The sequence below is a fragment of the Schistocerca serialis genome, chromosome 5 (genome assembly GCF_023864345.2).
Source record: "Schistocerca serialis cubense isolate TAMUIC-IGC-003099 chromosome 5, iqSchSeri2.2, whole genome shotgun sequence".
Classification (NCBI taxonomy): Eukaryota; Metazoa; Arthropoda; class Insecta; order Orthoptera; family Acrididae; genus Schistocerca; species Schistocerca serialis.
The window spans coordinates 23,762,273-23,789,066 of NC_064642.1; the positions used below are offsets into that span (position 1 = coordinate 23,762,273).

The following is a 26,794-nucleotide window of genomic DNA, read 5'->3' on the forward strand; positions in this document are numbered from 1 at the left end:
CATAATATAATTTTGTGAAAACTATTGTATGGCTTGTAAATAAAAGGGTATTGTATAGAGAACACTTGTATGACCCATCCTAGTACAGGCCTATTACAAATGATTGAAGCGATTTCATAAATTCACTGTAGCTCCATTCATTGACATATGGTCACGACACACTACAGATATGTAGAAAAACTCATAAAGTTTTGTTCGGCTGAAGCCGCACTTCAGGTTTCTGCTGCCAGAGGGCTCGAGAGCGCAGTGAGACAAAATGGCGACAGGAGCCGAGAAAGCGTATGTCGTGCTTGAAATGCACTCACATCAGTCAGTCATAACAGTGCAACGACACTTCAGGACAAAGTTCAACAAAGATCCACCAACTGCTAACTCCATTCAGCGATGGTATGCGCAGTTTAAAGCTTCTGGATGCCTCTGTAAGGGGAAATCAACGGGTCGGCCTGCAGTGAGCGAAGAAACGGTTGAACGCGTGTGGGCAAGTTTCACGCATAGTGATGTGAAAGATTCAGTGTTTAAACCTCCTCTACCAAGAAACGTGCCAGAACTGCGAGCTCGCATCAACAATGCTTTCGAACTCATTGATGGGGACATGCTGCGCCGAGTGTGGGAGGAACTTGATTATCGGCTTGATGTCTGCCAAATCACTAAAAGGGCACATATCGAACATTTGTGAATGCCTAAAAAAACTTTTTGAGTTTTTGTATGTGTGTGCAAAGCATTGTGAAAATATCTCAAATAATAAAGTTACTGTAGAGCTGTGAAATCGCTTCAATCATTTGTAATAACCCTGTATATTGCTCAAGAGTGGGGAACTTATGGGAAATGGGATACCAGCGGTGTGACAGCAGAATAGTGGCACAGCATAGATATACAATTTCCTCACTATTCATGGGTAAGCACAATGTACATTTCTTGTGTAATCATTATGAGCATACAGATTATACTAACTCCAACTGCCTCACAAGGCACCAATCCTCTTTTTACCTAGTCAGACATGTTATGCTGTTACAAAGCCCCCCACCCGTAATGCAGAGCATGTAAGGAGATTATGTGACAGGGCATTGTCTGTCAGAAGTGATAAAGGTGGCAGTGTGATGGTGGATGCGATGGAAGACACATCATAGTCAGCAAGGTGTGCCAAGAGGCACAGGGCATGCCCAAAGCACGACATCCGTGGAGTGACCAATGCTGACAGTGTTAGCAGTTAAGGACATAGTATTGGTGGCATCTTTAATTGGGCAGTGGTACTTGAGGAAGGAGGCATGTTGGCAGTTTTCCTTGCGTTGTTGCATCCACAGGAAGCACTGCAGGGCCTGCGGCAGTGTAAGCTGGGGCAGTGATGGTAAGTGTACCATCTGCTGGAAAATTGGAAGTGACTCCTGCTGTGTCAACTTCTGGTGCGACAGGAGTGGTGTGCACAAAACTGTGTGTGATAGTGCTTGCACTCAAGTGCCTGTCCATTTAGGTAGCGGTAATCATAAGCTCGGTATTGTGTAACGTGATAAATACGTCGTTGGGCAGAAAATTGTGGAGATTCACATGCACTTGGAAATGGCCTAATGGTGGTGGGGTGTGTAGTGTCTGTTGTGACAGGTTTGCTAAAGTCACCTATGGTTTAAGCCAGATCACCGACATTGTTGTTTGTTTTCCAACAACTTGTGTTTGTATCACATTTCAACACATGGTATGGTCCTGCAAATGGTGGCTGCTGGGCAGATTTCACTGTCTGTATGTAGCATCATATGAGTACATGTGGCCAGGCTTTTAAAAATTCATTCTGTCATGTGATGAGAGAAGGATGGTGCACAGATGCAGGACTAAGTCTGGTACATCCTAGTCTGTGGGGACCGTTTCATGCACTATAAATACAGCAGGTAGAGTGAGGGGCTTACCATATAATATTTCAGTGAGTGATGCATCCAGATCATCTTTATGTGCTGGGAGCGCCACCACCCACAATTCTTGAGTGGCACATGATAGCAACTTTCGTCATCTGATCACACCACTCCATGAAGCCATTGGATTGGGGTGATAGGTGGTTGTGTGGAACTGTTGGCATCTGCATAGGTGGCATAAGTCATCGAAAAGCTGGGATTCAAACTGCCAACCCTATACCAATGTTAAGGAGGCTGGGCAGCCTAATCTGGCAATCCAACTGTTGACGAAAGTTTTTGTTACTATCTCTGCTGATATGTCAGAAATGGGCATGGCCTCCGTCCATCATATCATGCGATCTATCATTGACAGGATGTAACAGTAGCCTTGCGATTCAGGAAGTGGTGCTACAATGTCAATGTGGACATGTTGGAACTGCCCCTTTGGAATAAGGAATTTACCAAAGGGGGCCTGTGAATGGTGGCCTGTTTTTGCCTGCTGGTGCGGAATTCAAGTCCTGGCCCACATGCCACAATCCTTTTTAATGGTAGTCCAGACAAATGATTCCATGATGAGGCATATGGTGGGGCACATGCCTATATGTGCAGGTTGTGGAGAAGGTCATTATTTGACCTGTGATACAGCTCTGGGATGACTGGTCATACCCGTTTATTCGAAACATCACACCAAACTTGATTGGTTGCACTAGATAGCATGCATTGTTGCAACTGGAGTCTGGTGTATGGTTTGTTAGACAAGTTGTGAAGATCGGCATCTGCTGCTTGTGCATCTACGATCCTATCGAAGTCCAGCTGAGTGGAGGTAGCTGTGATACGGAAAAGATAATCTGCCACAATATTATTGGTTCATTTAACATATCGTATGTTGCTAGTGAACTGTGCCATTAAATCGAGATGGCAGAATCTCCTGGGTACAGAATCTGCTGATGGCTTGCAGATGCATCTTCCTGTGGACAGTGGTCTGTATATATGGTAAGGGGTCTCCCCTCAATGTCATCTTGAAAGCAACAAACTGCTTCATATATGGCTTGTAGTTCACAGTATAATGTGGACCACTGTGTGCTGAAGTTGGCATTTCTCATTGTTTATTATGGTCCTGTGAGAGGTCAGCTTATCAAAGGCAATATGCAAGTGGTTGTCGTGGTCTTCTTTGATTTACAAAAAGAATATGATGTCATCTAGACAGGCATAACAAAAAGGCAAATTGAACAGTATGCTATCGATAAATTTTTGCCATTTGTGCGCCACATTTTTTAGTCCATAAGGCATCTGTAGGAACTCATAAGAGACTGAACGGACGGAATGATTATTGCTGTTTTGTGTGTATTTGGCTGCCATTAGAATTTGCAGGTCTGTAGTTTAGCAACTGACAATGCTGAAAATTTTTGCCCTGGCCAAGACATGGGAAAAATAATGCAAGTTTTCAACAGAGTAGCTGTCAATCATTGTATGGCCGTAGGGGTAGTGGTAGTCACCACATATGTGCCAAGTACCATTCTTTTTAGGAACTAGTTTGATCGGGGATGCCCGGGCATTGTCTGATGGCCTGACTATGCAAGCTCACAAAAGTTCATCCACCACAGCTTTAGTCACTTTAAGTTTTTTGGAAGCTAGACGATGGGGGTGGCAGTGGACAGTGGGACCTGGTGTGATTGTAATGTGGTGGACTGTACCACTGTACCATCCCACATGGCACAGACTGTATGTGGTTTAATGGGGGCTCTTTTTAAATCTGCCAGAAGAAATTGGCTCCCAGGACTGGTTCAGCTGCCCCTGCCACTAAGAGTGTCCAAGGTATTTGCATACCTGTGCCGAGGTCGAGCGTGATGTGTGTGTTTCCAGCAACCGCATTACAGTGTCAGTGGCCGTTCACAGTTGCAACAGCTATTGTGACAGAGTAGCAGGCATGAGAGCAGCCGGCAGAATGCTCACGTAAGCCCCAGTATCAATGAGGTAATATGTGTGCAGGCGCCTGTCATGGATGAATTGTCAGGAACCATTTACCCATGGAAATGCTGTGTCAGTGTTGTTTTTCTGTGGTGTGCAGAGGCACCTTGTTAACAAAGAGCGGCCTGGAGCACCTACGTCTGATCACCATTGTAGTTTAGGTAGGTGTAGGGAACAATTGACAGGAATGTGGGAAAGAAATACAGTAGAAGAAGGATGGGTAGCTCTGAGGGATGAAATAGTGAAGGCAGCAGAGGATCAAATAGGTAAAGAGACGAGGGCTAGTAGAAACCCTTGGGTAACAGAAAAAATATTGAATTTAACTGATGAAAGGAGAAAATATAAAAATGCAGTAAATGAAGCAGGCAAAAAGCAATACAAATGTCTCAAAAATGATATCGACAGGAAGTGCAAAATGGCTAAACAGGTATGGCTAGGGGACAAATGTAAGGATGTAGAGGCTTATCTCACTAGGGGTAAAATAGATACTGCCTACAGGAAAATTAAAGAGTCCTTTGGAGAAAGGAGAACCACTTGTATGAATATCAAGAGCTCAGATGGAAACCTAGTTGTAAGCAAAGAAGGGAAAGCAGAAAAGTGGAAGGAGTATACAAAGGGTCTATACAAGGGCGATGTACTTGAGGACAATATTATGGAAATGGAAGAGGATGTAGATGATGATGAAATTGGAGATATGATACTGCGTGAAAAGTTTGACAGAGCACTGAAAGACCTGAGTCGAAACATGGCCCCCGGAGTACACAACATTCCATTAGAACTACTGACAACCTTGGGAGAGCCAGTCCTGACAAAACTCTACCATCTGGTGAGCAAGATGTATGAGACAAGCGAAATACCCTCAGACTTCAAGAAGAATAAAATAATTCCAATCCCAAAGAAAGCAGGTGTTGACAGATGTAAAAATTACTGAACTATCAGTTTAATAAGTCACAGCTGCAAAATACTAACGCGAATTCTTTACAGACGAATGGAAAAACTGATAGAAGCCGACCTCGGGGAAGATCAGTTTGGATTCCGTAGAAATCTTGGAACACGTGAGGCAATACTGACCCTATGACTTATCTTAGAAGAAAGATTAAGGAAAGGCAATCCTACGTTTCTAGCATTTGTAGACTTAGAGAAAGCTTTTGACAGTGTTGATTGGAATACTCTCTTTCAAATTCTGAAGGTGGCAGGGGTAAAATACAGGGAGCGAAAGGCTATTTACAATTTGTACAAAAAGCAGGTGGCAGTTATAAGAGTCGAGGGGTATGAAAGAGAAGCAGTGGTTGGGAAGGGAGTGAGACAGGGGTGTAGCCTCTCCCCAATGTTATTCAATCTGTATATTGAGCAAGCAATAAGGGAAACAAAAGAAAAGTTCGGAGTTGGTATTAAAATCCACGGAGAAGAAATAAAAACTTTGAGGTTCACCGATGGCATTGTAATTCTGTCAGAGACAGCAAAGGACATGGAAGAGCAGTTGAACGGAATGGGCAGTGTCTTGAAAGGACGGTACAAGATGAACATCAACAAAAGCAAAACGAGGCTAATGGAATGTAGTCGAATTAAGTCGGGTGATGCTGAGGGAATTAGATTTGGAAATGGAACACTTAAAGTAGTAAAGGAGTTTTGCTATTTGGGGAGCAAAATAACTGATGATGGTCGAAGTAGAGAGGATATAAAATGTAGACTGTCAATGGCAAGGAAAGCGTTTCTGAAGAAGAGAAATTTGTTAACATCGAGTATAGATTTAAGTGTCAGGAAGTCGTTTCTGAAAGTATTTGTATGGAGTGTAGCCATGTATGGAAGTGAAACATGGACGGTAAATAGTTTGGACAAGAAGAGAATAGAAGCTTTCGAAATGTGGTGCTACAGAAGAGTGCTGAAGATTAGATGGGTAGATCACATAACTAATGAGGAGGTATTGAATAGAATTGGGGAGAAGAGGAGTTTGTGGCACAACTTGACAAGAATAAGGGATCGGTTGGTAGGATATGTTCTGAGGCATCAAGGAATCACAAGTTTAGCATTGGAGGGCAGTGTGGAGGGTAAAAATCGTAGAGGGAGACCAAGCGATGAATACACTAAGCAGATTCAGAAGGATGTAGGCTGCAGTAGGTACTGGGAGATGAAGAAGCTTGCACAGGATAGGGTAGCATGGAGAGCTGCATCAAACCAGTCTCAAGACTGAAGACCACATCAACAACAAGAGGGTTGTCTGCAGCATTGTGCATCCTGCCCAAATCTGATGTGAAACCAGAAGTAGTATTGCTGTGTGTTGGGCACAGAAGCAGGTGATGCACTTGATCAGTGCAGCTTTCATTGGGGCAATGGCCAGTTGAGGGGGGGGGGGGGGGGGGCGGCAACAACCTTGATTGTCACTGTAGGTGAGTGTTGTCTGTCGGAGCCACGGAAGGCGCTCGGGGTGGGAGGGGCAGGGGGCACTCACCAGTCAGGGTTGGTCCGACTGCCATCAGGTAGTTCGTGGCTGCATGGACTGATGGAACATCTTGGCTGGGATCATTGCAAAATCAGTTTTGGTGCAGGCATACTGGGCATTTACTACAGTGTGGTACTATTGATTGTTGATTAGAATGCTGTGTTGTGATAGTGTGTGCATTCTGTCAGCGACTCAAAGTTTACACTCCAGCAGTGGCTCCTCATGTGCTAGCAGCACTGTCTGGATTTCTCTGGCAGTTTTGGGAGCCGAAGTGGCCATAGCACACTATCAGGCAGGAGTGTTGGGTCAATTAGAACTCGCAGGCAGCACCAGAGTGAAGACAGCATGCTGTAGCCCAAAATAGTCTCGTTGATGATGAGATGTAACTGTTGCTCATGTGTGAATGTTAGTTATTGTAGCAGTAGTGTCTTGGCAGTTTTGAATTAGTGAAAAGCCAGAACATCCAAATCAAGTTGCAAATATGGTTCGAGGTTAGTTAAGAAGAGTGTCAATCTTCTTGTCATTCCCAATTATGCCACAATAGTTTCAGATGGTGGTGGACAGCATTATGGCCATCAGCGGTTTGATGAATGGCTGCGCTTGTGAATGAAGTTCCGGGGATGACACAGTAGGTAGAACTTTCCCAATGTCAGATGTCTGGGACAATGGAAAATGTATGTGAGAGTGTGCGTGGGGTCTTGGCACTGTAAAGAAGGAAGGTGTGATCCATTTATTATCCAGTAGCACTGTCTGTATGTCATGGATGCAAATGCGAAGCATAATGCTGGACCGGAAGCGAGTCAGTTGTGATGCCTGGCACGGCTGTGATATGAGTGATGTCATAGTCTGCCTCACAGAACTCACGTTTATTCCCAACGGTCAGAACAAGATTTGGAAAATCAGAATAGACAGGTACTGAAAGGTGACGAAAAACCTTGAGCCCGCAGTCAGTCGACAGATGGATGATGAATACAGAATGATGGAATGGTATGGTGCAGAGCATAGTTGTTCAACCTTAATGGCACTGTGGGAGGTCTCCATATGGTTCAGGTCATTAACGTGGGTATCATCACACTCATAATCACTAGCACTGGGACATGCGATGTTTTATCCTGAGCAAAAGTCAGAGGCCTTAGATCACTATTTGCTATGGAGGCTGGTGGCCATTCTTTATTGTGATTCTCTGCTGCACTTTTGTCTGAAGTACCAGGAATAGATCCACTTGGTGTCGAATCTGAAAAGCTTGTTGTGAAGTCACTTGGTAAGTTCGACACTCGTCGTGGCACAGTTCACTGCTTGACATCAGTGGGGATGTGAGGCTGGTCCAAAACTGTGGCAAACAATGAAGTCATTGTCACTGTCATTCAGCATTGTAGTATCATCCAAGCCTTGGCAGATATTTAGTGATTTTGCAGATGGAATATTTGTGGAATTCATGAGTATTTGTTGACAGATGTTGTCAACATTGTCAAAGAAACAGTGTGGTTCAACCATTTGTAATGGCAGCATTCTTGATGACATAATCAAAGCAGCAGGTTTTCGACTCAACAGCAAAATCGTTGTGTGACGCAGAAATTCAGGGTCACCACTGTGGGAAATGGTGTACATGTGGTGTTATAGCGGAATAGTGACACAGCATAGAGGTACGGTTTCCTCACTGTTTATTAATAAGCGCAGTATAAATGACTCATGTAATCTTATGAGCATACAGAGCACACAAACTCCCACTGCCTCACAGGGCAGCAGTCATCCTTTTACCTAGTCAGAGATGTTACACCACCATGAACTCATACCAAGTAGAATGTACATGGAATGTTGAATGTATGTGAAGAAGGATAATGAATGGTCACAAATTTGTTTGAAGAATGGAAGAATATCATGAAATGCTATAAATCCTAAACTGGCAGATACTTGAGAGTATACCATGAAAATTTGCTCACAAAGTTTCAAGAACCAGTATTAAGTGAAGAATCTAGGAATATACTATAGCTCTCCACATGTTGCTCATGTATGGATCATGAAAACAAGATCAGTATGGCTTCAAATTAAGAAGAATTACAGTGTGCACAGAGGCATTTAAGCAGTTATTCTTCCCTGCACTCCATACAAAAATTGAAGGGGAAGAAATGCCAATATATGCTGCAAAAGGAAAGTACCCTCTTCCATACACTTCACACTAGTATTCAGAGTATAGACCTAGATGTAGATGTAGGTGCATCATTTTACCACTGGAACTGCACCTGCCCAATGGATATGATCCATTTTATGCACATCTCCTGTAGACACACAAATTAAAGTCTCCTGCAGCAGTTCCTGTCTGTATGTTTGGGCTAATCTCAGGAACCACTGTAGAGATTTCAGTATGGCTTTCGCTGATATGCAGACATATTATTTATTATTTCTCCAAGTCAGTAACAATTACAACACATGATGATTGCTATTAAAAACAAATGAAAGCAAGAATTATCAAACTACATTACTGTTGACCAAAGTCATGCCACTTCAGTTGTGTTCAGATTCGCAAGCAGAGGAAATGCAAAATGCAAGACATTGTTGACAATCCAGTAGATGTTTCATCATCCATGTTTATATGCAGTAAAAGTTGATGGTATCCATAGATAGGGATCGATAATTGGTCCCTTCCTCTTTATATGTTACGTCAATGACTTCCCAAAGATAGTAAAAAATGATACCTTCATTACAATGTATGCAGATGATACTTCAGGCCTTTGTTGGGGAAATGATATTCTTAATCGCAGCATAGAGGTAAAAAAGTTTATAGATATTGCAAAGGAAAAGTTTGAAAATCACAGTCTAAAAGTCAACTTACAAAAAACAAATATAATCCCCTTCAATGTTGGTGATTTGCAAACTTGTATTGATTCTCAAGACAGCAATATCGTAGGGCAAATCTGCAGTGAGTGTAAATTCCTAGGTATATGCATAAATAGCAAACTACTATGGACACAACAAATTGACAATGTATGTGCAAGGCTATCATCTAGCCCATATGTTTTAAGAAGAATAGCTCCATATGTCAATACCCAAACAATGAGGATGATGTATTTTGGTTTAATACATCCATTTCTAGCATATGGTCTTGCACTGTGGGGTGGGGCTTCCAAAACTCATGTAGACCGAATATTTAAACTCCAGAAAAGAGCTTTGAGAATATTAGGCAAAAAAGATGCACGAACATCATGTAAGGAATTGTTTATAGAATTTAAAATTCTGACTATCTATTCAATGCATATGTTTGAAACAATAGTATTAACTGTAGAAGATACGAAATATACCTGTTGTAATGCAGAAGTTCATGATCACAATACTAGACAAGTACAAAATTACCACATGATACACAGAAGACAAAAAAACTGCAAACAGTCCATATATTAATGGAGCAAAATACTTCAATGCACTGCTAAATGAACTGAAGGTAATAACTGGAGAGACATTCAAAAAACATCTAAAATCATGGCTCATTGAGGAGTGCTTCTATAGCCTACTGTAGAAACTAAAATCTGGAGTATTATTATGCAAATAATTTGGACTACATTCTTAAGTTCCTATTATAAAGTAAAATTAGATTGTATACTGTTGTATTGTACTACCAATTGCTATGCATGTAATTACATGTTTCACGCAAATAAATTACAAATTACAAATACCATTTCTGAAAATTACTTTTGGCTCTTCCAACTTCAGAACTAAGATGGCTGAGTGACCTGTGGATCTCCACACAATCCAGTTCTGTTCATGCCCCAGCAGTAGGCTTTCTGAGAGGAGAGTCCAGGAAGAGTTATTGTTAAGTCAAGAAATCCACAATTGTTTCCTTGCTGTAGCTGCTGCTGTTTGCAAAACTGGAGTGGTCTCCAGGAAATTTCTCCTGGACCTCAATCTTTTTGTTCTCTCTGTGTTGGCAACTATTTCACAACAAATATATGCTGCAGCTATGTGTATAGTTTATAAATAATTCTTGCAACCTGCTGAATTATTACCACTGTGAAAATGATGCCATTATCATCTACTGGTGGACAGCAGAATGCATTGGAATCATCCCTGCAGGTGTAAGACTGCAAGACTGCAGCAGCATGCCTGTACAAGCTAATGCAAAATTCTTAAACAACTTGTGATGCAGGACGAATCAGGTATTAATGTTTAAGAGGTATGAAGGGAAATGAAGGTAAAGGTCGCACAGAAAATGCAGCTCACACCAAACTGATGTTGAAATCAGGTGGTCAGCAAGTGGCTGTAGCTCACTCTGAACTACATTGTGGTCAGGTGTTAATTTTAACTGTCTGCAGTGTCCTGTAAACAACCACTTAAAAATGGATATCCCAGACAAGTTGCCTGGCCATGGATGTGCTTTTTTTGATACTGCTCTCCACTATGAGCCTATTCACTATACTTATCATCACAGTTTAAGCAACATATTCAGCTTAATGTGAAATCTAAACTATACAGCCGGCTGGAATGGCCAAGCGGTTCTAAGCGCTACAGTCTGGAACCACGCGACTGCTACGGTCGCAGGTTCGAATCCTGCCTCAGGCATGGATGTGTGTGATGTCCTTAGGTTAGTTAGGTTTAAGTAGTTCTAAGTTCTAGGGGACTTACGACCTCAGCAGTTGAGTCCCATAGTGCTCAGAGCCATTTGAACTAAACTATAAATCTCACTGATATTTATCACACATCACATACTAGAAGAACCCATATTAATTAGTCAAGGATTTCTTGATTAACTTCTTATATTAAAGCTAGGAAACAACTGCCACTAAATGAACATTCAACATCCTAAGAAACAACTGCCACTAAATGAACATTCAACATCTATTGTTAGAAGAATAGAAACAGGAAATTCTTCAACACCAAGTTCCAGTTGCGGAAATGAAAATTCCAAATGTGCCAAATGCAATTTCTGACCATCAAATTGTTACAAAAAGCTGTAAAAACATGAAACTTTCTGGTAGATTAAAACTGTATGCTGGACCAAGAATCCAAGTTGGGACCTTTGCCTTTCTTGGGCAAGAGCTCTACTGACAAGTAAAGGTATTGCATTTGAATCTCAGACTGGTACACAGTTTTAAAGTGCCAAGAAGTTTCAGTGCACACTCCACCGCAAAGTGAAAATCTCATTCTGTGAAAAACATGTTTGCAAATCTCATATTAAAAACCACTGCCCAAATTGTGAAATGTAATAAGTTGTCTGTACTGATTTTTAGCTGAGCCAGCTATGAATTTAGAAATTACAGCTAGTGCAGTTTTCCCTGTTATTAACAATTTATTTTTTATATAAAAACAAAGATGAGGTGACTTACCGAACAAAAGTGCTGGCAGGTCGATAGACACACAAACAAACACAAACATACACACAAAATTCAAGCTTTCGCAACAAACTGTTGCCTCATCAGGAAAGAGGGAAGGAGAGGGGAAGACGAAAGGAAGTGGGTTTTAAGGGAGAGGGTAAGGAGTCATTCCAATCCCGGGAGCGGAAAGACTTACCTTAGGGGGAAAAAAGGACAGGTATACACTCGCACACACGCACATATCCATCCACACATACAGACACAAGCAGACATATTTAAAGACAAAGAGTTTGGGCAGAGACGTCAGTCGAGGCAGAAGTGTAGAGGCAAAGAAGTTATTGAAAGACAGGTGAGGTATGAGTGGCGGCAACTTGAAATTAGCGGAGATTGAGGCCTGGCGGATGACGAGAAGAGAGGATATACTGAAGGGCAAGTTCCCATCTCCGGAGTTCGGATAGGTTGGTGTTGGTGGGAAGTATCCAGATAACCCGGACGGTGTAACACTGTGCCAAGATGTGCTGGCTGTGCACCAAGGCATGTTTAGCCACAGGGTGATCCTCATTACCAACAAACACTGTCTGCCTGTGTCCATTCATGCGAATGGACAGTTTGTTGCTGGTCATTCCCACATAGAATGCATCACAGTGTAGGCAGGTCAGTTGGTAAATCACGTGGGTGCTTTCACACGTGGCTCTGCCTCTGATCGTGTACACCTTCCGGGTTACAGGACTGGAGTAGGTGGTGGTGGGAGGGTGCATGGGACAGGTTTTGCATCGGGGGCGGTTACAAGGATAGGAGCCAGAGGGTAGGGAAGGTGGTTTGGGGATTTCATAGGGATGAACTAACAGGTTACGAAGGTTAGGTGGACGGCGGAAAGACACTCTTGGCGGAGTGGGGAGGATTTCATGAAGGATGGATCTCATTTCAGGGCAGGATTTGAGGAAGTCGTATCCCTGCTGGAGAGCCACATTCAGAGTCTGGTCCAGTCCCGGAAAGTATGCTGTCACAAGTGGGGCACTTTTGTGGTTCTTCTGTGAGGGATTCTGGGTTTGAGGGGACGAGGAAGTGGCTCTGGTTATTTGCTTCTGTACCAGGTCGGGAGGGCAGTTGCGGGATGCGAAAGCTGTTTTCAGGTTGTTGGTGTAATGATTCAGGGATTCCGGACTGGAGCAGATTCGTTTGCCACGAAGACCTAGGCTGTAGGGAAGGGACCGTTTGATGTGGAATGGGTGGCAGCTGTCATAATGGAGGTACTGTTGCTTGTTGGTGGGTTTGATGTGGACGGACGTGTGAAGTTGGCCATTGGACAAGTGGAGGTCAACGTCAAGGAAAGTGACATGGGATTTGGAGTAGGACCAGGTGAAACTGATGGAACCAAAGGAGTTGAGGTTGGAGAGGAAATTCTGGAGTTCTTCTTCACTGTGAGTCCAGATCATGAAGATGTCATCAATAAATCTGTACCAAACTTTGGGTTGGCAGACTTGGGTAACCAAGAAGGCTTCCTCTAAGCGACCCATGAATAGGTTGGCGTACGAGGGGGCCATCCTGGTGCCCATGGCTGTTCCCTTTAATTGTTGGTATGTCTGGCCCTCAAAAGTGAAGAAGTTGTGGGTCAGGATGAAGCTGGCTAAGGTGATGAGGAAAGAGGTTTTAGGTAGGGTGGCAGGTGATCGGCGTGAAAGGAAATGCTCCATCGCAGCGAGGCCCTGGACGTGCGGAATATTTGTGTATAAGGACGTGGCATCAATGGTTACAAGGATGGTTTCTGGGGGTAACAGATTGGGTAAGGATTCCAGGCGTTCAAGGAAGTGGTTGGTGTCCTTGATGAAGGATGGGAGACTGCATGTAATGGGTTGAAGGTGTTGATCTACGTAGGCAGAGATATGTTCTGTATTACACCGTCCGGGTTATCTGGATACTTCCCACCAACACCAACCTATCCGAACTCCGGAGATGGGAACTTGCCCTTCAGTATATCCTCTCTTCTCGTCATCCGCCAGGCCTCAATCTCCGCTAATTTCAAGTTGCCGCCACTCATACCTCACCTGTCTTTCAATAACTTCTTTGCCTCTACACTTCTGCCTCGACTGACATCTCTGCCCAAACTCTTTGTCTTTAAATATGTCTGCTTGTGTCTGTATGTGTGAATGGATATGTGCGTGTGTGCGAGTGTATACCTGTCCTTTTTTCCCCCTAAGGTAAGTCTTTCCGCTCCCGGGATTGGAATGACTCCTTACCCTCTCCCTTAAAACCCACTTCCTTTCGTCTTCCCCTCTCCTTCCCTCTTTCCTGATGAGGCAACAGTTTGTTGCGAAAGCTTGAATTTTGTGTGTATGTTTGTGTTTGTTTGTGTGTCTATCGACCTGCCAGCGCTTTTGTTCGGTAAGTCACCTCATCTTTGTTTTTATATAAAATTTTTCCCACGTGGAATGTTTCCTTCCATTATATTGATATCAACAATTTAGTTTTTGTTCAATTTCAAAAGAACTGCACAAAAAATATTTTATTACTTCACAGATATGACTTAAAGCTTCCAATGCCCTAATATCTATTTCATGGCAATTAATACCCTGTTCATTTTTAATATAGGAAACTGAGATTTTACAAGTTATTGTTATTAATTTAATTGACAATTTTCTGGAGAGATAGGGCTTTCCATTTAAGTGAATGACAATTTTTTATGTGACTGCTTACTTATAATACTGAAAATTTATTTATTTTGTTGCAAACTTAACCTAAAATTAAAATTACAATAACTGAATAATTTACTAGTATTATATTCTTAATAGCAGTTGGATCATTATGATTTGAAATAGCATGTCTGTATTGCTTTCTTAAGGAAAGGAACAGGCTTAATGACAGTTACTATAACTTTTTAAAATTTTTATTTATTTTCAAGGAGGCAAAAATAATGAAAACTCTTTTCTCTGTAAATAACTGCAAATAAAAGTGCTTAATTGTGAAGGTTTTCAAGCATGTTTATAAATAATATGTATGAAGGAGAATTGAAATTTAGATAGCTTTGAAATAAGTGAATAATTTAAGAAAGATTTGAGAATCGTATCAAAGAATTAAAAGCACAAGATGATAGCTGTGGTGCAGGCCAGTCAGCAAGGCAAATGTATTAGAAAACAGCTTCAAAACTTAAAAAACAAAATGTTGCTTCCAACAAAATTTAAAAATTTTGAAGACCAATACCCCTATTTGGCCTTAGCTTTGGAATTATTTATCATCCTACTGGCCAATACCTTGTGCATTCTCAAGTGAACAACAAATTAACAAACAGAAATCAATTTCTAGGAAAATAACTTTAAAGTGACAATGTTTCAAAATTTTCTGCTGATGAGTATGGATCCCCATACTTGCAGTTATTGTTATTGTGTAAAAAATGAAAACTAGTGTCTCATTTTTCTGCAAGATTCTAAAATAGATATTTCTATCAAATTAAAATTTGACTATAAGCAAGACATATACGAAAACAAGTGTAATATTGAATTGTACATAAATTCCAGGTAAACTGTACGAATGAGTACTGGTATTTTTTGCAATTCAAGTAACTCATTTCAAGTGGGCTCCATAAATTACAATACATGAACCCCAGCAAGATGCATGTACACATTTACAACATGCGTTTTGTTGCTTAGTATTTTCTCTCTGTTTTGTGTCAGTTTATACATAAAATTGGCGCTGGAATGTTGTTACCTGTAGCTACAGTCCTTGCGTAGATTTGGTACTATTTTCTCAGTTATTTGTTTGAAAAGTTTCATCTGTCGACATAAAGTTCCTATAATTTCTAAATAATTCTTTCTTTCTTTTTCAAATTCATTTTGAAGGTCTTTGTTTTCTGATTCAAGAGTGTTAAGCTAGAATAAAAATATTTAAGAAATAATTAACATTTGCAATTTAATTGTTAATATATGGACCTAATCTGCATCCACACTTCAACTGTTATTTTAACACTGAAAGCATATAACTGATATAATTGTACATACCCTCACTTTATCCTTCAGAAATTTTTGTCTTAAACTCAATTCTCGATCATTATCTGAGTCCTGCAAATGAACATACATTACTAGCATTTTGAAATAGCTCAGTCCTCTACATGCTTACAGCCTACCATATCTGTCTATTACCTCCCTTTTTGCCATGACTTCAGAATTACTTATCCTACTATGCTATATACAAAGTGATTAAAGGATAATCTTATGGTTTTTGAGGTATAACTGCATTAATAATTTTAAGTTTAAAGTCTCATTACTATCAAAAACCCTGAACCTGTTACTAAAATATTCTACTTTTGAAATAATACAAGCATTAAAGATACAGCGAAGCTCAACCCAATAAGGTCGTGAATACTACAAAGATACTAATAGTCTTATTAAATGATCAATATAATGACAATATTTGAAATGTTGATGTGTTTACAAAATAGTATCATCAAAATCAATGTACTCCTGCAGCCGAGCAGAAATGTGCACTGATTATAAGGATGTTGTTTTACGTCGGGAAGAACAAACTTGTTATAAACTACTACAATATACCTAACCTAGGTAATCCTTATTACGTGTTGGTTGTCTTGATTTCAGATAGTGGCTAAAAGCTACCACCAATTCAGTGTATAATATTCTACTTCAAACTGTAGTTATCTTCCATTATTCTTTTCTATGAAATAGCTCTCAGTAGATTTAACTGACTATAAATGTTTATTATAGATATAAGTGCAAACATGTCTCAAACAGTGACTATACTCAAACTGAAACCAAGGCCTTTTCCATAATTTCAAATGTTACATATTGATTGACATTGTTATCTTTGCTGTCCATGACACAGAGTACTCTGAGATCCTTTTTGGCACATGGTACAGCATTGGTAGCTCCATGCAACACCTGCTGTGACATTGGGGTGTCTGCTGATGAAATCCATCTGCCACACGCCATCCAGGAAGTACCACAAACAAAATAATCAAATACAAAACAAATATCTGAATATATACAAGATATTATCTACATCTAACATGAAGAGAGTACAGAAAATTTCACATCTCTTAATCTTTATGGAAAAATGCCCAAATTTAATTCAGCCACATTCTGCACCCTCATGTGGCATGCTGAAACACAGCTCATAGATGTTGATAAACACTAGATAAATTGTCAAAATATTGTGCAAGAAGAATAGAATCTCCTACCTAGCAGAACACACCAAAATGAATCTTCCATCAATTATACTATATCATAATACATTCAGGTTTCCACATAATTTGCATAAAGGAAGTGACACCATGCAATTAAGTTGCTGGAACAAGAATGTGGTAACACAGCATGAGGTACTAAAGCAGTTAAGGTCCTGGACTTCCAATCTACTTCTTCTTATCTTCTATGGGACTCAAAGATCCCATGCCGCTATCACATGTTCCCTCCAACTGCTTCTGTCATGTGATGCTTCTTACCAATTATTTACACCAATCCTGTTGCATGTTGTATTAATTTTATTTAGCTATGTAGTACTAGGTCCCCCCTTGGTCTTTTTAACAACTGAATACTTGACTACTCTTTCACTCTGATCAGATGGCCAGACCACTGAAGTCTTCAGGAACTTATTATGCTCATTATTTTTGCTTTTTGTGATAGCATTTGGTTTTCTATGTTGTCTCTTTTCTTCCAGTTTTGTGATTCATTATCACAGTATGGACCACATATTTTCCTACAAACTTTGTTTCAGAAACTTGTAACTTATATTATTATGTTTAGTTAAACTCCACATTTACACTACATAGGTTAGGATTGATGATAGTATTATACAGCTTCAGTTTAGTTTTTATTCGCAGTACTTCAGATCCTGTGCAAGTTTTTATATGAAGTGATAGCCTCTGTTAGTGCTTTTCAGTCTCAATTTCAAGTCTAGTTGTCTCTGATTTTGTTTGTCTGTCAGTGCACCCAGAAACCAGAACAGTTCAGTACATCTGAATTTATGTTTGCCTCTTAAAAGATGTGATTGGTTTTTTGTTCATTCCTACACCTTTGAACTATCATGTATTTCGTTTTCAGATTGTTTAATTTTAGGCCAAGTCTGTATACCTCCCGCCCATGAACCATAGACCTTGCCGTTGGTGGGGAGGCTTGCGTGCCTCAGCAATACAGATAGCCGTACCGTAGGTGCAACCACAACGGAGGGGTATCTGTTGAGAGGCCAGACAAACGTGTGGTTCCTGAAGAGGGGCAGCAGCCTTTTCAGTAGTTACAGGGGCAACAGTCTGGATGACTGACTGATCTGGCCTTGTAACATTAACCAAAACGGCCTTGCTGTGCTGGTACTGCGAATGGCTGAAAGCAAGGGGAAACTACAACCGTAATTTTTCCCGAGGGCATGCAGCTTTACTGTATGGTTAAATGATGATGGCGTCCTCTCGGGTAAAATATTCCGGAGGTAAAATAGTCCCCCATTCGGATCTCCGGGCGGGGACTACTCAAGAGGATGTCGTTATCAGGAGAAAGAAAACTGGCATTCTACGGATCGGAGTGTGGAATGTCAGATCCCTAAATCGGGCAGGTGGTTTAGAAAATTTAAAAATGGAAATGGATAGGTTAAAGTTAGATATAGTGGGAATTAGTGATGTTCGGTGGCAGGAGGAACAAGACTTCTGGTCAGGTGACTACAGGGTTATAAACACAAAATCAAATAGGGGTAATGCAGGAGTAGGTTTAATAATGAATAGGAAAATAGGAATGTGGGTAAGCTACTACAAACAGCATAGTGAATGCATTATTGTGGCCAAGATAGATATGAAGCCCACGCCTACTACAGTAGTTCAAGTTTATTATATGCCAACTAGCTCTGCAGATGACGAAGAAATTGAAGAAATGTATGATGAAATAAAAGAAATTATTCAGATAGTGAAGGGTGACAAAAATTTAATAGTCATGGGTGACTGGAATTTGGTAGTAGAAAAAGGGAGAGAAGGAAATGTAGTAGGTGAAAATGGATTGGGGCTAAGAAATGAAAGATGAAGCCGCCTGGTAGAATTTTGCACAGAGCACAACTTAACCATAGCTAACACTTGGTTTAAGAATCATAAAAGAAGGTTGTATACATGGAAGAAGCCTGGAGATACTGACAGATTTCAGATAGATTATATAATGGTAAGACAGAGATTTAGGAACCAGGTTTTAAATTGTAAGACATTTCCAGGGGCAGATGTGGACTCTGACCACAATCTATTGGTTATGACCTGTAGATTAAAACTGAAGAAGCTGCAAAAAGGTGGGAATTTAAGGAGATGGGACCTGGATAAACTGATTAAACCAGAGATTGTACAGAGTTTGAGGGAGAGCATAAGGGAACAATTTACAGGAATGGGGGAAAGAAATACAGTAGAAGAAGAATGGGTAGCTTTGAGGGATGAAGTAGTGAAGGCAGCAGAGGATCAAGTAGGTAAAAATATGAGGGCTAGTAGAAATCCTTGGGTAACAGAGGATATACTGAATTTAATTGATGAAAGGAGAAAATAAAAAATGCAGTAAATGAAGCAGGCAAAAAGGAATAAAAACATCTCAAAAATGATATCGACAGGAAGTGCAAAATGGCTAAGCAGGGATGGCTAGAGGACAAATGTAAGGATGTAGAGGCTTATCTCACTAGGGGTAAGATAGATACTGCCTACAGGAAAATTAAAGAGACCTTTGGAGATAAGAGAACCACTTGCATGAACATCAAGAACTCAGATGGAAACCCAGTTCTAAGCAAAGAAGGGAAAGCAGAAAGGTGGAAGGAGTATATAGAAGGTCTATACAAGGGCGATGTATTTGAGGACAATATTATGGAAATTGAAGAGGATGTAGATGAATATGAAATGGGAGATACAATACTGCGTGAAGAGTTTGACAGAGCACTGAAAGACCTGAGTCGAAACAAGGCCCCCGGAGTAGACAACATTCCATTGGAACTACTGACGGCCTTGGGAGAGCCAGCCCTGACAAAACTCTACCATCTAGTGAGCAAGATGTATGAAACAGGTGAAATACCCTCAGACTTCAAGAAGAATATAATAATTCCAATCCCAAAGAAAGCAGGTGTTGACAGATGTGAAAATTAACGAACTATCAGTTTAATAAGTCACAGCTGCAAAATACTAATGCAAATTCTTTAGAGAAGAATGGAAAAACTAGTAGAAGCTGACCTCGGGGAAGATCAGTTTGGATTCCGTAGAAATGTTGGAACACGTGAGGCAATACTGACCCTACAACTCATCTTAGAAGCTAGATTAAGGAAGGGCAAACCTACCTTTCTAGCATTTGTAGACTTGGAGAAAGCTTTTGACAATGTTGACTGGAATACTCTCTTTCAAATTCTGAAGGTGGCAGGGGTAAAATACAAGGAGCGAAAGGCTATTTACAATTTGTACAGAAACCAGATGGCAGAAAAATTTGGAGTAGGTATTAAAATCCATGGAGAAGAAATAAAAACCTTGAGGTTCGCTGATGACATTGTAATTCTGTCAGAGACAGCAAAGGACTTGGAAGACCAGTTGAATGGAATAGACAGTGTCTTGAAAGGAGGATATAAGATGAACATCAACAAAAGCAAAACGAGGATAGTGGAATGTAGTCGAATTAAGTCGGGTGATGCTGAGGGAATTAGATTAGGAAATGAGACACTTAAAGTAGTAAAGGAGTTTTGCTATTTGGGGAGCAAAATAACTGATGATGGTCGAAGTAGAGAGGATATAAAATGTAGACTGGCAATGGCAAGGAAAGTGTTTCTGAAGAAGAGAAATTTGTTAACATCAAGTATAGATTTAAGTGTCAGGAAGTCATTTCTGAAAGTATTTGTATGGAGTGTAGTTATGTATGGAAGTGAAACATGGACGATAAATCGTTTGGACAAGAAGAGAATAGAAGCTTTTTAAATGTGGTGCTACAGAAGAATGCTGAAGATTAGATGGGTAGATCACATAACTAATGAGGAAGTATTGAATAGGATTGGGGAGAAGAGAAGTTTGTGGCACAACTTCACTAGAAGAAGGGATCAGTTGGTAGGGCATGTTCTGAGGCATCAAGGGATCACCAATTTAGTATTGGAGGGCAGCGTGGAGGCTAAAAATCGTAGAGGGAGACCAAGAGATGAATACACTAAGCAGATTCAGAAGGATGTAGGTTGCGGTAGGTACTGGGAGATGAAGAAGCTTGCATAGGACAGAGTAGCATGGAGAGCTGTATCAAACCAGTCTCAGGACTGAAGACCACAACAACAAGTTTGTATGCTTTTTCTGTGAGCTCCACAAATAGCTGTCTAACCTCAGTTTCACTTTTTCCTGGGAGTACTATATCATTTCCATACACTAACATCTTAACTTTATTTCTCAGGAGAATCCCAGCAGGTATCAGTTTGAGTTTACTCTCAACTCTCTTGAAGGCTACATTAAAGAAAGAAGGGACCTCGTCTTAGTCCAGGTTTATTTCTAAAATGACCATATTTTATTCCATTAAGAATAAGCCTCCTTATACTATCATCCATGCAAATTTTACAAAGGCTGATAGGTTTAATTGGAAATCTAAATTTTTTCATTACATTCCAAAGGCTTTGCCTCTGAATGAAGTCACAAGCTTTCATAAAATTGATGAATAAGTAAGCTTTTTTTTGTTTACACTCCCATACTTTCTCATTCACTTTTCTAACTACAAATATATTATTAGTAGTGGATCTATCTCTGTCTGAAAGCATCTATCTGTGTCTGTGAAAACCATTTTGATAACCCCAATTACAGTGACAAAAGTCATGGAATAGTGAAAGCACATACACAGATGGTGATAGTATTGCATACAGAAGGTATATAAGGGCAGTGCATGCCAGAGCTAACATTTGTACTCAGGTGAGTCATGTGGAAAGGTTTCAAACATGAGTATGGCTCCATGGCATGAATTAACAGCCCTTGAATGCAGAATGATAGTTGGAGCCAGAAGCATGGGACATCCCATTTTGGAAATCATTGGGGAATTAAATATTTCATGATCCACAGTTTCAACAGTGCTGATACACATTTCAGGGATTACCTCTCACCATGAACAATGCAGTGGCCAACAGTATGATGAACATATCCGTTATGACAGTGTGGTGAAATTTGGCATTAATGGGCTGTGGCAGCAAATGACTAACACAACTGCCTTTACTAACTGCATAGCCTTGCCTGCAGCACCTTTCCTGGGCTCATAACAATTTCAGTTGGACCCTGGAAGACAGGAAAACTGTGACCTGGTCACAAGTGTCCCAGCTGATGGTAGGGTTCGAGTGTGGTGCAGACCCCATGAAGCCATGGATCCAAGTTGTCAACAAGGCACTGTGCACGCTGGTGGTGATGGCACCATAATGGTGTGGGCTGTGCCACAGCAGGTGGAGACAGCCACTTGCCATCACACCTTGTCAATGTTCTGAGCTGATGCCTTTTACACCACACTTGCACATATGGCAAACCATAGTGCACACAATGGGATGTTCCAGACTTAACAACTACTTGTATCTTTTAGTCTCCACAAACATCTTTTCTTGGCCTGAGTGGTTTGAAGTGGAACACATTACATCACAGAATTGACATGTGACACCACACATTCCTCCATGGCCACAATAGATGTTTAGAAACCCATCTTATTTGACTAATTACAAACATCACATAACATTGAAAAATGTCAGACAGTCATCATCATCATCATCATCATCATCATCATCTGTCCGTAAGGTCACTTAAGACCAAACCCATTTTTAATTCTTCAAGCAATGTATGAGCATATCTTTTTTCGTCCAGTCCATTTAATTAATGAATATTTAGTTTCGAGCATAAACTTTACACTTATCATGCATTACAAAAATCACCATCACATTTATCAATTTTTTAGTGTGACATATATCTTGACACATTATTTCTTTTTCTAGAATTTATGAGAGCTTAGCTCCCTCTATTTCATTTTCATTTTAGAAAAATATCTATTATGTAATTCAGCTTGCTTAGATAAAAGAGAGTGTCTCACACTTAACATAGCTTGTCAAAATACCGGTGTAGGCTCTACGTCTGTTCAACCATACAGTTGTTCATTCCATGCCATAATCTAGTAAATGACTTTCCCATTACACATTTTACTGCTTTATTTGTATTGGCTTTCCCTTGTACCACCATCCATCTACTTTATACATACATTATTTCATTTGCATAAATAAAAGCATATACCGAGCGAGGTGGCGCAGTGGTTAGCACACTGGACTCGCATTCGGGAGGAGGACGGTTCAATCCCGTCTCCAGCCATCCTGATTTAGGTTTTCCGTGATTTCCCTAAATCGCTTCAGGCAAATGCCGGGATGGTTCCCTTGAAAGGGCACGGCCGATTTCCTTCCCCGTCCTTCCCTCACCCGAGCTTGCGCTCCGTCTCTAATGACCTCGTTGTCGACGGGACGTTAAACACTAATCTCCTCCTCCTCCATAAAAGCATAAGAGATATTTAACCTGTTTGATAAGTCTATATCGTTATTACATTACAGTACTGTTGCTCAAACATAATTGCATTTACTTTTCTTTCCATTTCTAGATTACAGCCTCATAAGTTTATCAAATTTATTGAGAAAAAAAATGTTTTAAGTTCACCTTTACCATAAGGAGTCAAATGCTGACATTTTAACCTACACCACACTCCACAGATTCATATCTCAGATCTGTGGTAAGTCAGATACATGTGTAAACATAAATTCAAAGAATCATCAGTGCCCGGGTAAGTCTATTAGCCTTTAAATGATTTGGAGAACACTTCAAAAGTGTGACTAACAGTCACTGTAGAGCTTCCTACTTCTGCAAGAGCTGTGCTTACAACTTTTCTTATGGGCAGATACAGTGTAAATATCTTTTCACCTTTCCAGTGTTAGTGTCTCTTTATTATTGCCTCTATACAAAAATGGTTCAGGTCACTGTCTATGGATTCACCTGACCAAAGATTAGACCGTCCCTTCCCTGGGTTTGTCTGCCCTTCTCCTCTCCAATACCTACAAACCATCTGGTATGCCCCATATTAAATATTTAACAGTATGCCCAGCCTCTGATACTTATTTCTATGCATCTCAATGACAAAGCTTCTCTTGAGGATACCAACTCTACTTGGTTACTTCAAACACGTTTCCTGACTCCTTCTTTTGTACTTTTTACCTATATTTTTTCTAATACCATAACTTACATATATTCTATTATGTTATCTGATAATGAGCCTTCTCTCATGTTATTCCTCCTATATCTATTTTACCATCCTGCATGTTTCTCCAAGAAGTCTCCACCTTCCAATAAGCACCAATGATTGTCTGCTGGGATATATTCGTTGTTACCAGATTACAAGGGTTATCTTTATTACTAAACCAGTCACAGTCTGCTCACATAAAAAAAAATGCAAAAATGTGCTATGGATGTTTACCTAATTTACATGTACATTTTTTCCATTTCTTTAGGCAAATGCTCACTATGTACAGGATGATTCAGAAAGACTTAACAGAGTTCATCTCTTTATTAAAAAGTATGAAAGATAGAAACACACTGTATGTTACTGGACAGAGGAAGGTTCAAAGTTTTATGTTCACACTGGCACTGTATAATACATTCAACATGAGCACCATGCACTATTCAAAAAACAATTAAATGGCAGGCATTTATTCCACACATCAATCAGCAGGTCCCTATTTATTGAATTAATAGCTTCAACAATTCAAGTTCTCAGATCTTGAAGAGTAGCTGCCATAAATTGAACGAAGATTCTGTCTTTTATGAACTGCCACAGAAAAAAGTTGCAAGATATGATGTCTGATGACCCTGGAAGCCAAAAATAGCGAACAAGATCTTGTTGTCCATCTCTTCCAATCCAACATTGTGGGATGGTGTTATTAAACAAATGCCAAATCTCAACGCAAAAGTGAGGCGGGGCACCAGCATGCATAAAAATGAAACCACTGGAATATTTGTGGTGAAGTCAAGGAAACATCCAATTTTGCAGCATGTCCACCTGTGACATTCCTATCACAGTTTCCTCCATAAAAAAGAGAGGTCCATAAAGTTTGTGAACACAAATGGCACAAAACACATTCAGTTTTGGCAAGTCTCTTTCACATTTGATGACAATGCCAGGATTTTGTGACCCAGAAAGTGTCCTCTGCCATATCCTGAAGAATTAAAATGCAATATTGGTATCTCCCATTATGGTTGCCAGGACACAACTGCTGCAGTAACTGAAACCTCTAAGCTTCATATGCAGGCATCATTTCAGAACACTTCACCCTATTGTTTGAGGAGGTTGGAGTTCCTGACCTGCCTATTTTCTGGACTTCCAAGGGCTTCTGTTTGAATGTATCATGGATACTCTCACCATTAACATCAGACTTGTATGGCCAACCAGCGCTCTTCTCTGTGCACTTGCAACCAACTTCGAAGAATATTTTATGCTAGCCATAAATCAGCTTGTGCAGAGGTGACTTCTTGCAGAATCAATGACAGGTTGCATGTTGCACTTGAACAATGGATTACTTTGTGCGAATACCAACACACAGAATGATTTCCCTTGTGGTGTAGTTGCCATGTTGCTACAAACAGACAACAGCACAGCTGTGACAAAACTTTGAACTTTCCGCTATCCAGTGAGATGCACAATGTGTTTCTATATTTTACGGTTTGTCTGTAATAACAACTGAAATCTGTTCTTCCTTCCTGAATCACCCTGTATACTAAAAGGTAACATCTTGAGGTCTAGTGAAAATAATTCTAAGTTTGCTCTTAATCTTTCCAGTATTTATAAGGTAAAACACATCTTCATAATAGCTCACCAGTCCTTTGATTTTATGCCTCTTGGTGTAATATGTTAAGACCTAAAGCGTTTTTATTTAATTTACTTAAGTTGTTTATTCATTGGTGCACTCTCATCAGAGATAATGAAAGCCTTTTTCTATTATTTCTGCACATCAGCTGTTAAACAATTGAAGCACCTCTTTGTGATGCTACCTAAACATGCAAGCACATCAAGATATTCTCTGTAGTCAAGGTTTCCTTTCCTGCATCTTCACTTCCTTCTTGTGATATGCTTAACATGTATTTTAACATCAGCCATTTGTCAAAAAATTAAACAAATGTATATATTGTTTGCCTCACTTAACAGCATTTATATCTCATCATCATACATGTGTTACTTTGCCCCACTGTCATACACTAGCAGGTTGTAATTACAACTGGGCTGCAGAAGAGAAGCATTTCAGCTTTAGAAACTTATGATGTAGAAAAAGGGATGACAGAACAGGTGCTCTTGTGAGAGAAACAAGAAAGGAAATTTATGAATTGGTTTGCTAGGATTTAAGAGAGAAGAGCCCTGCAGACAGAACTCTGCACACCAGGATCCCCATCCTGATGGGTTCTTCACCAAGACACCAGAGGAGAAAGAATTTTCGGCATACTCTACAGAAAGGACTTGTCTCGGCTTCACTCGTACAGGTCCCAAAAATTAATATTCCTACGGTTAGTACAAAGAGAGGAAGTAACCATGCATTAGTAACTCATTGAGTAGTCATTGTTATAAGTATGCCTGTCTGTTGTCATTACCCGCATGCCCTGTTCTTGGTTTATGGTATGTAACTTCACCTATAAAAAGTCATACAGACACAACCATAATGCATCGTAGTATAGGGAAAGGAGAGGAGTGGAGGAGGGGAAACGAGAGGAGTAGAGGAGGAGGGGAGGGGAGGGGAGGGGGACATGCAGAGAGACTAGCGGATGTAATGGTTGAATAGAAGGCTGTTAATGCTGGAATGAGAGCAAGAAAGGCTCAAACTATTCTTGGGACCGAAAGCTGGCTAAAACCCCAAGTGGAAAGCACTGAGATATTTAGTGAGTCATGGAATTTATATCAAAAAGACAGATTAGAAGCCATAGGAGGGGGAGTGTTCATTGCGGTTACCAAAAATACGGTCTCCTTTTAGGTCAAAGTTGAGTGTCACAGTGAAGTTGTCTGGACACATAGCAGGTGTAGGTGAAACCAAGTTAATTGTTGGATGTCATTACCAGCCACTCAATTCTGCTGTGGCAGTTCTAGAGTCATTCAAAGAAAGTCTACAGTCAATAGTACATAAATACCCAGGCCATGCAATGCTAGCAGCAGGTGACTTTAACCTTATGAATATAGACTGGGATGACTATGGATTCATTGCGGGGA

At 40.4% G+C, this 26,794-nt stretch overlaps 1 protein-coding gene across 1 annotated transcript in view; it reads right to left on the bottom strand.

Moving 5' to 3' along the window:
* LOC126481718 (osmotic avoidance abnormal protein 3-like) overlaps positions 1-26,794 on the bottom strand; it is a 287,181-nt gene that overhangs the window by 14,774 nt on the left and 245,613 nt on the right. Inside the window, exons 10-11 of the mRNA XM_050105670.1 lie at positions 15,581-15,640; positions 15,291-15,451 (exon numbers count right to left, since the gene is read on the bottom strand). Of these exons, the coding sequence (XP_049961627.1) occupies positions 15,291-15,451; positions 15,581-15,640 (221 nt within the window). The remainder of the gene's footprint in view (positions 1-15,290; positions 15,452-15,580; positions 15,641-26,794) is intronic.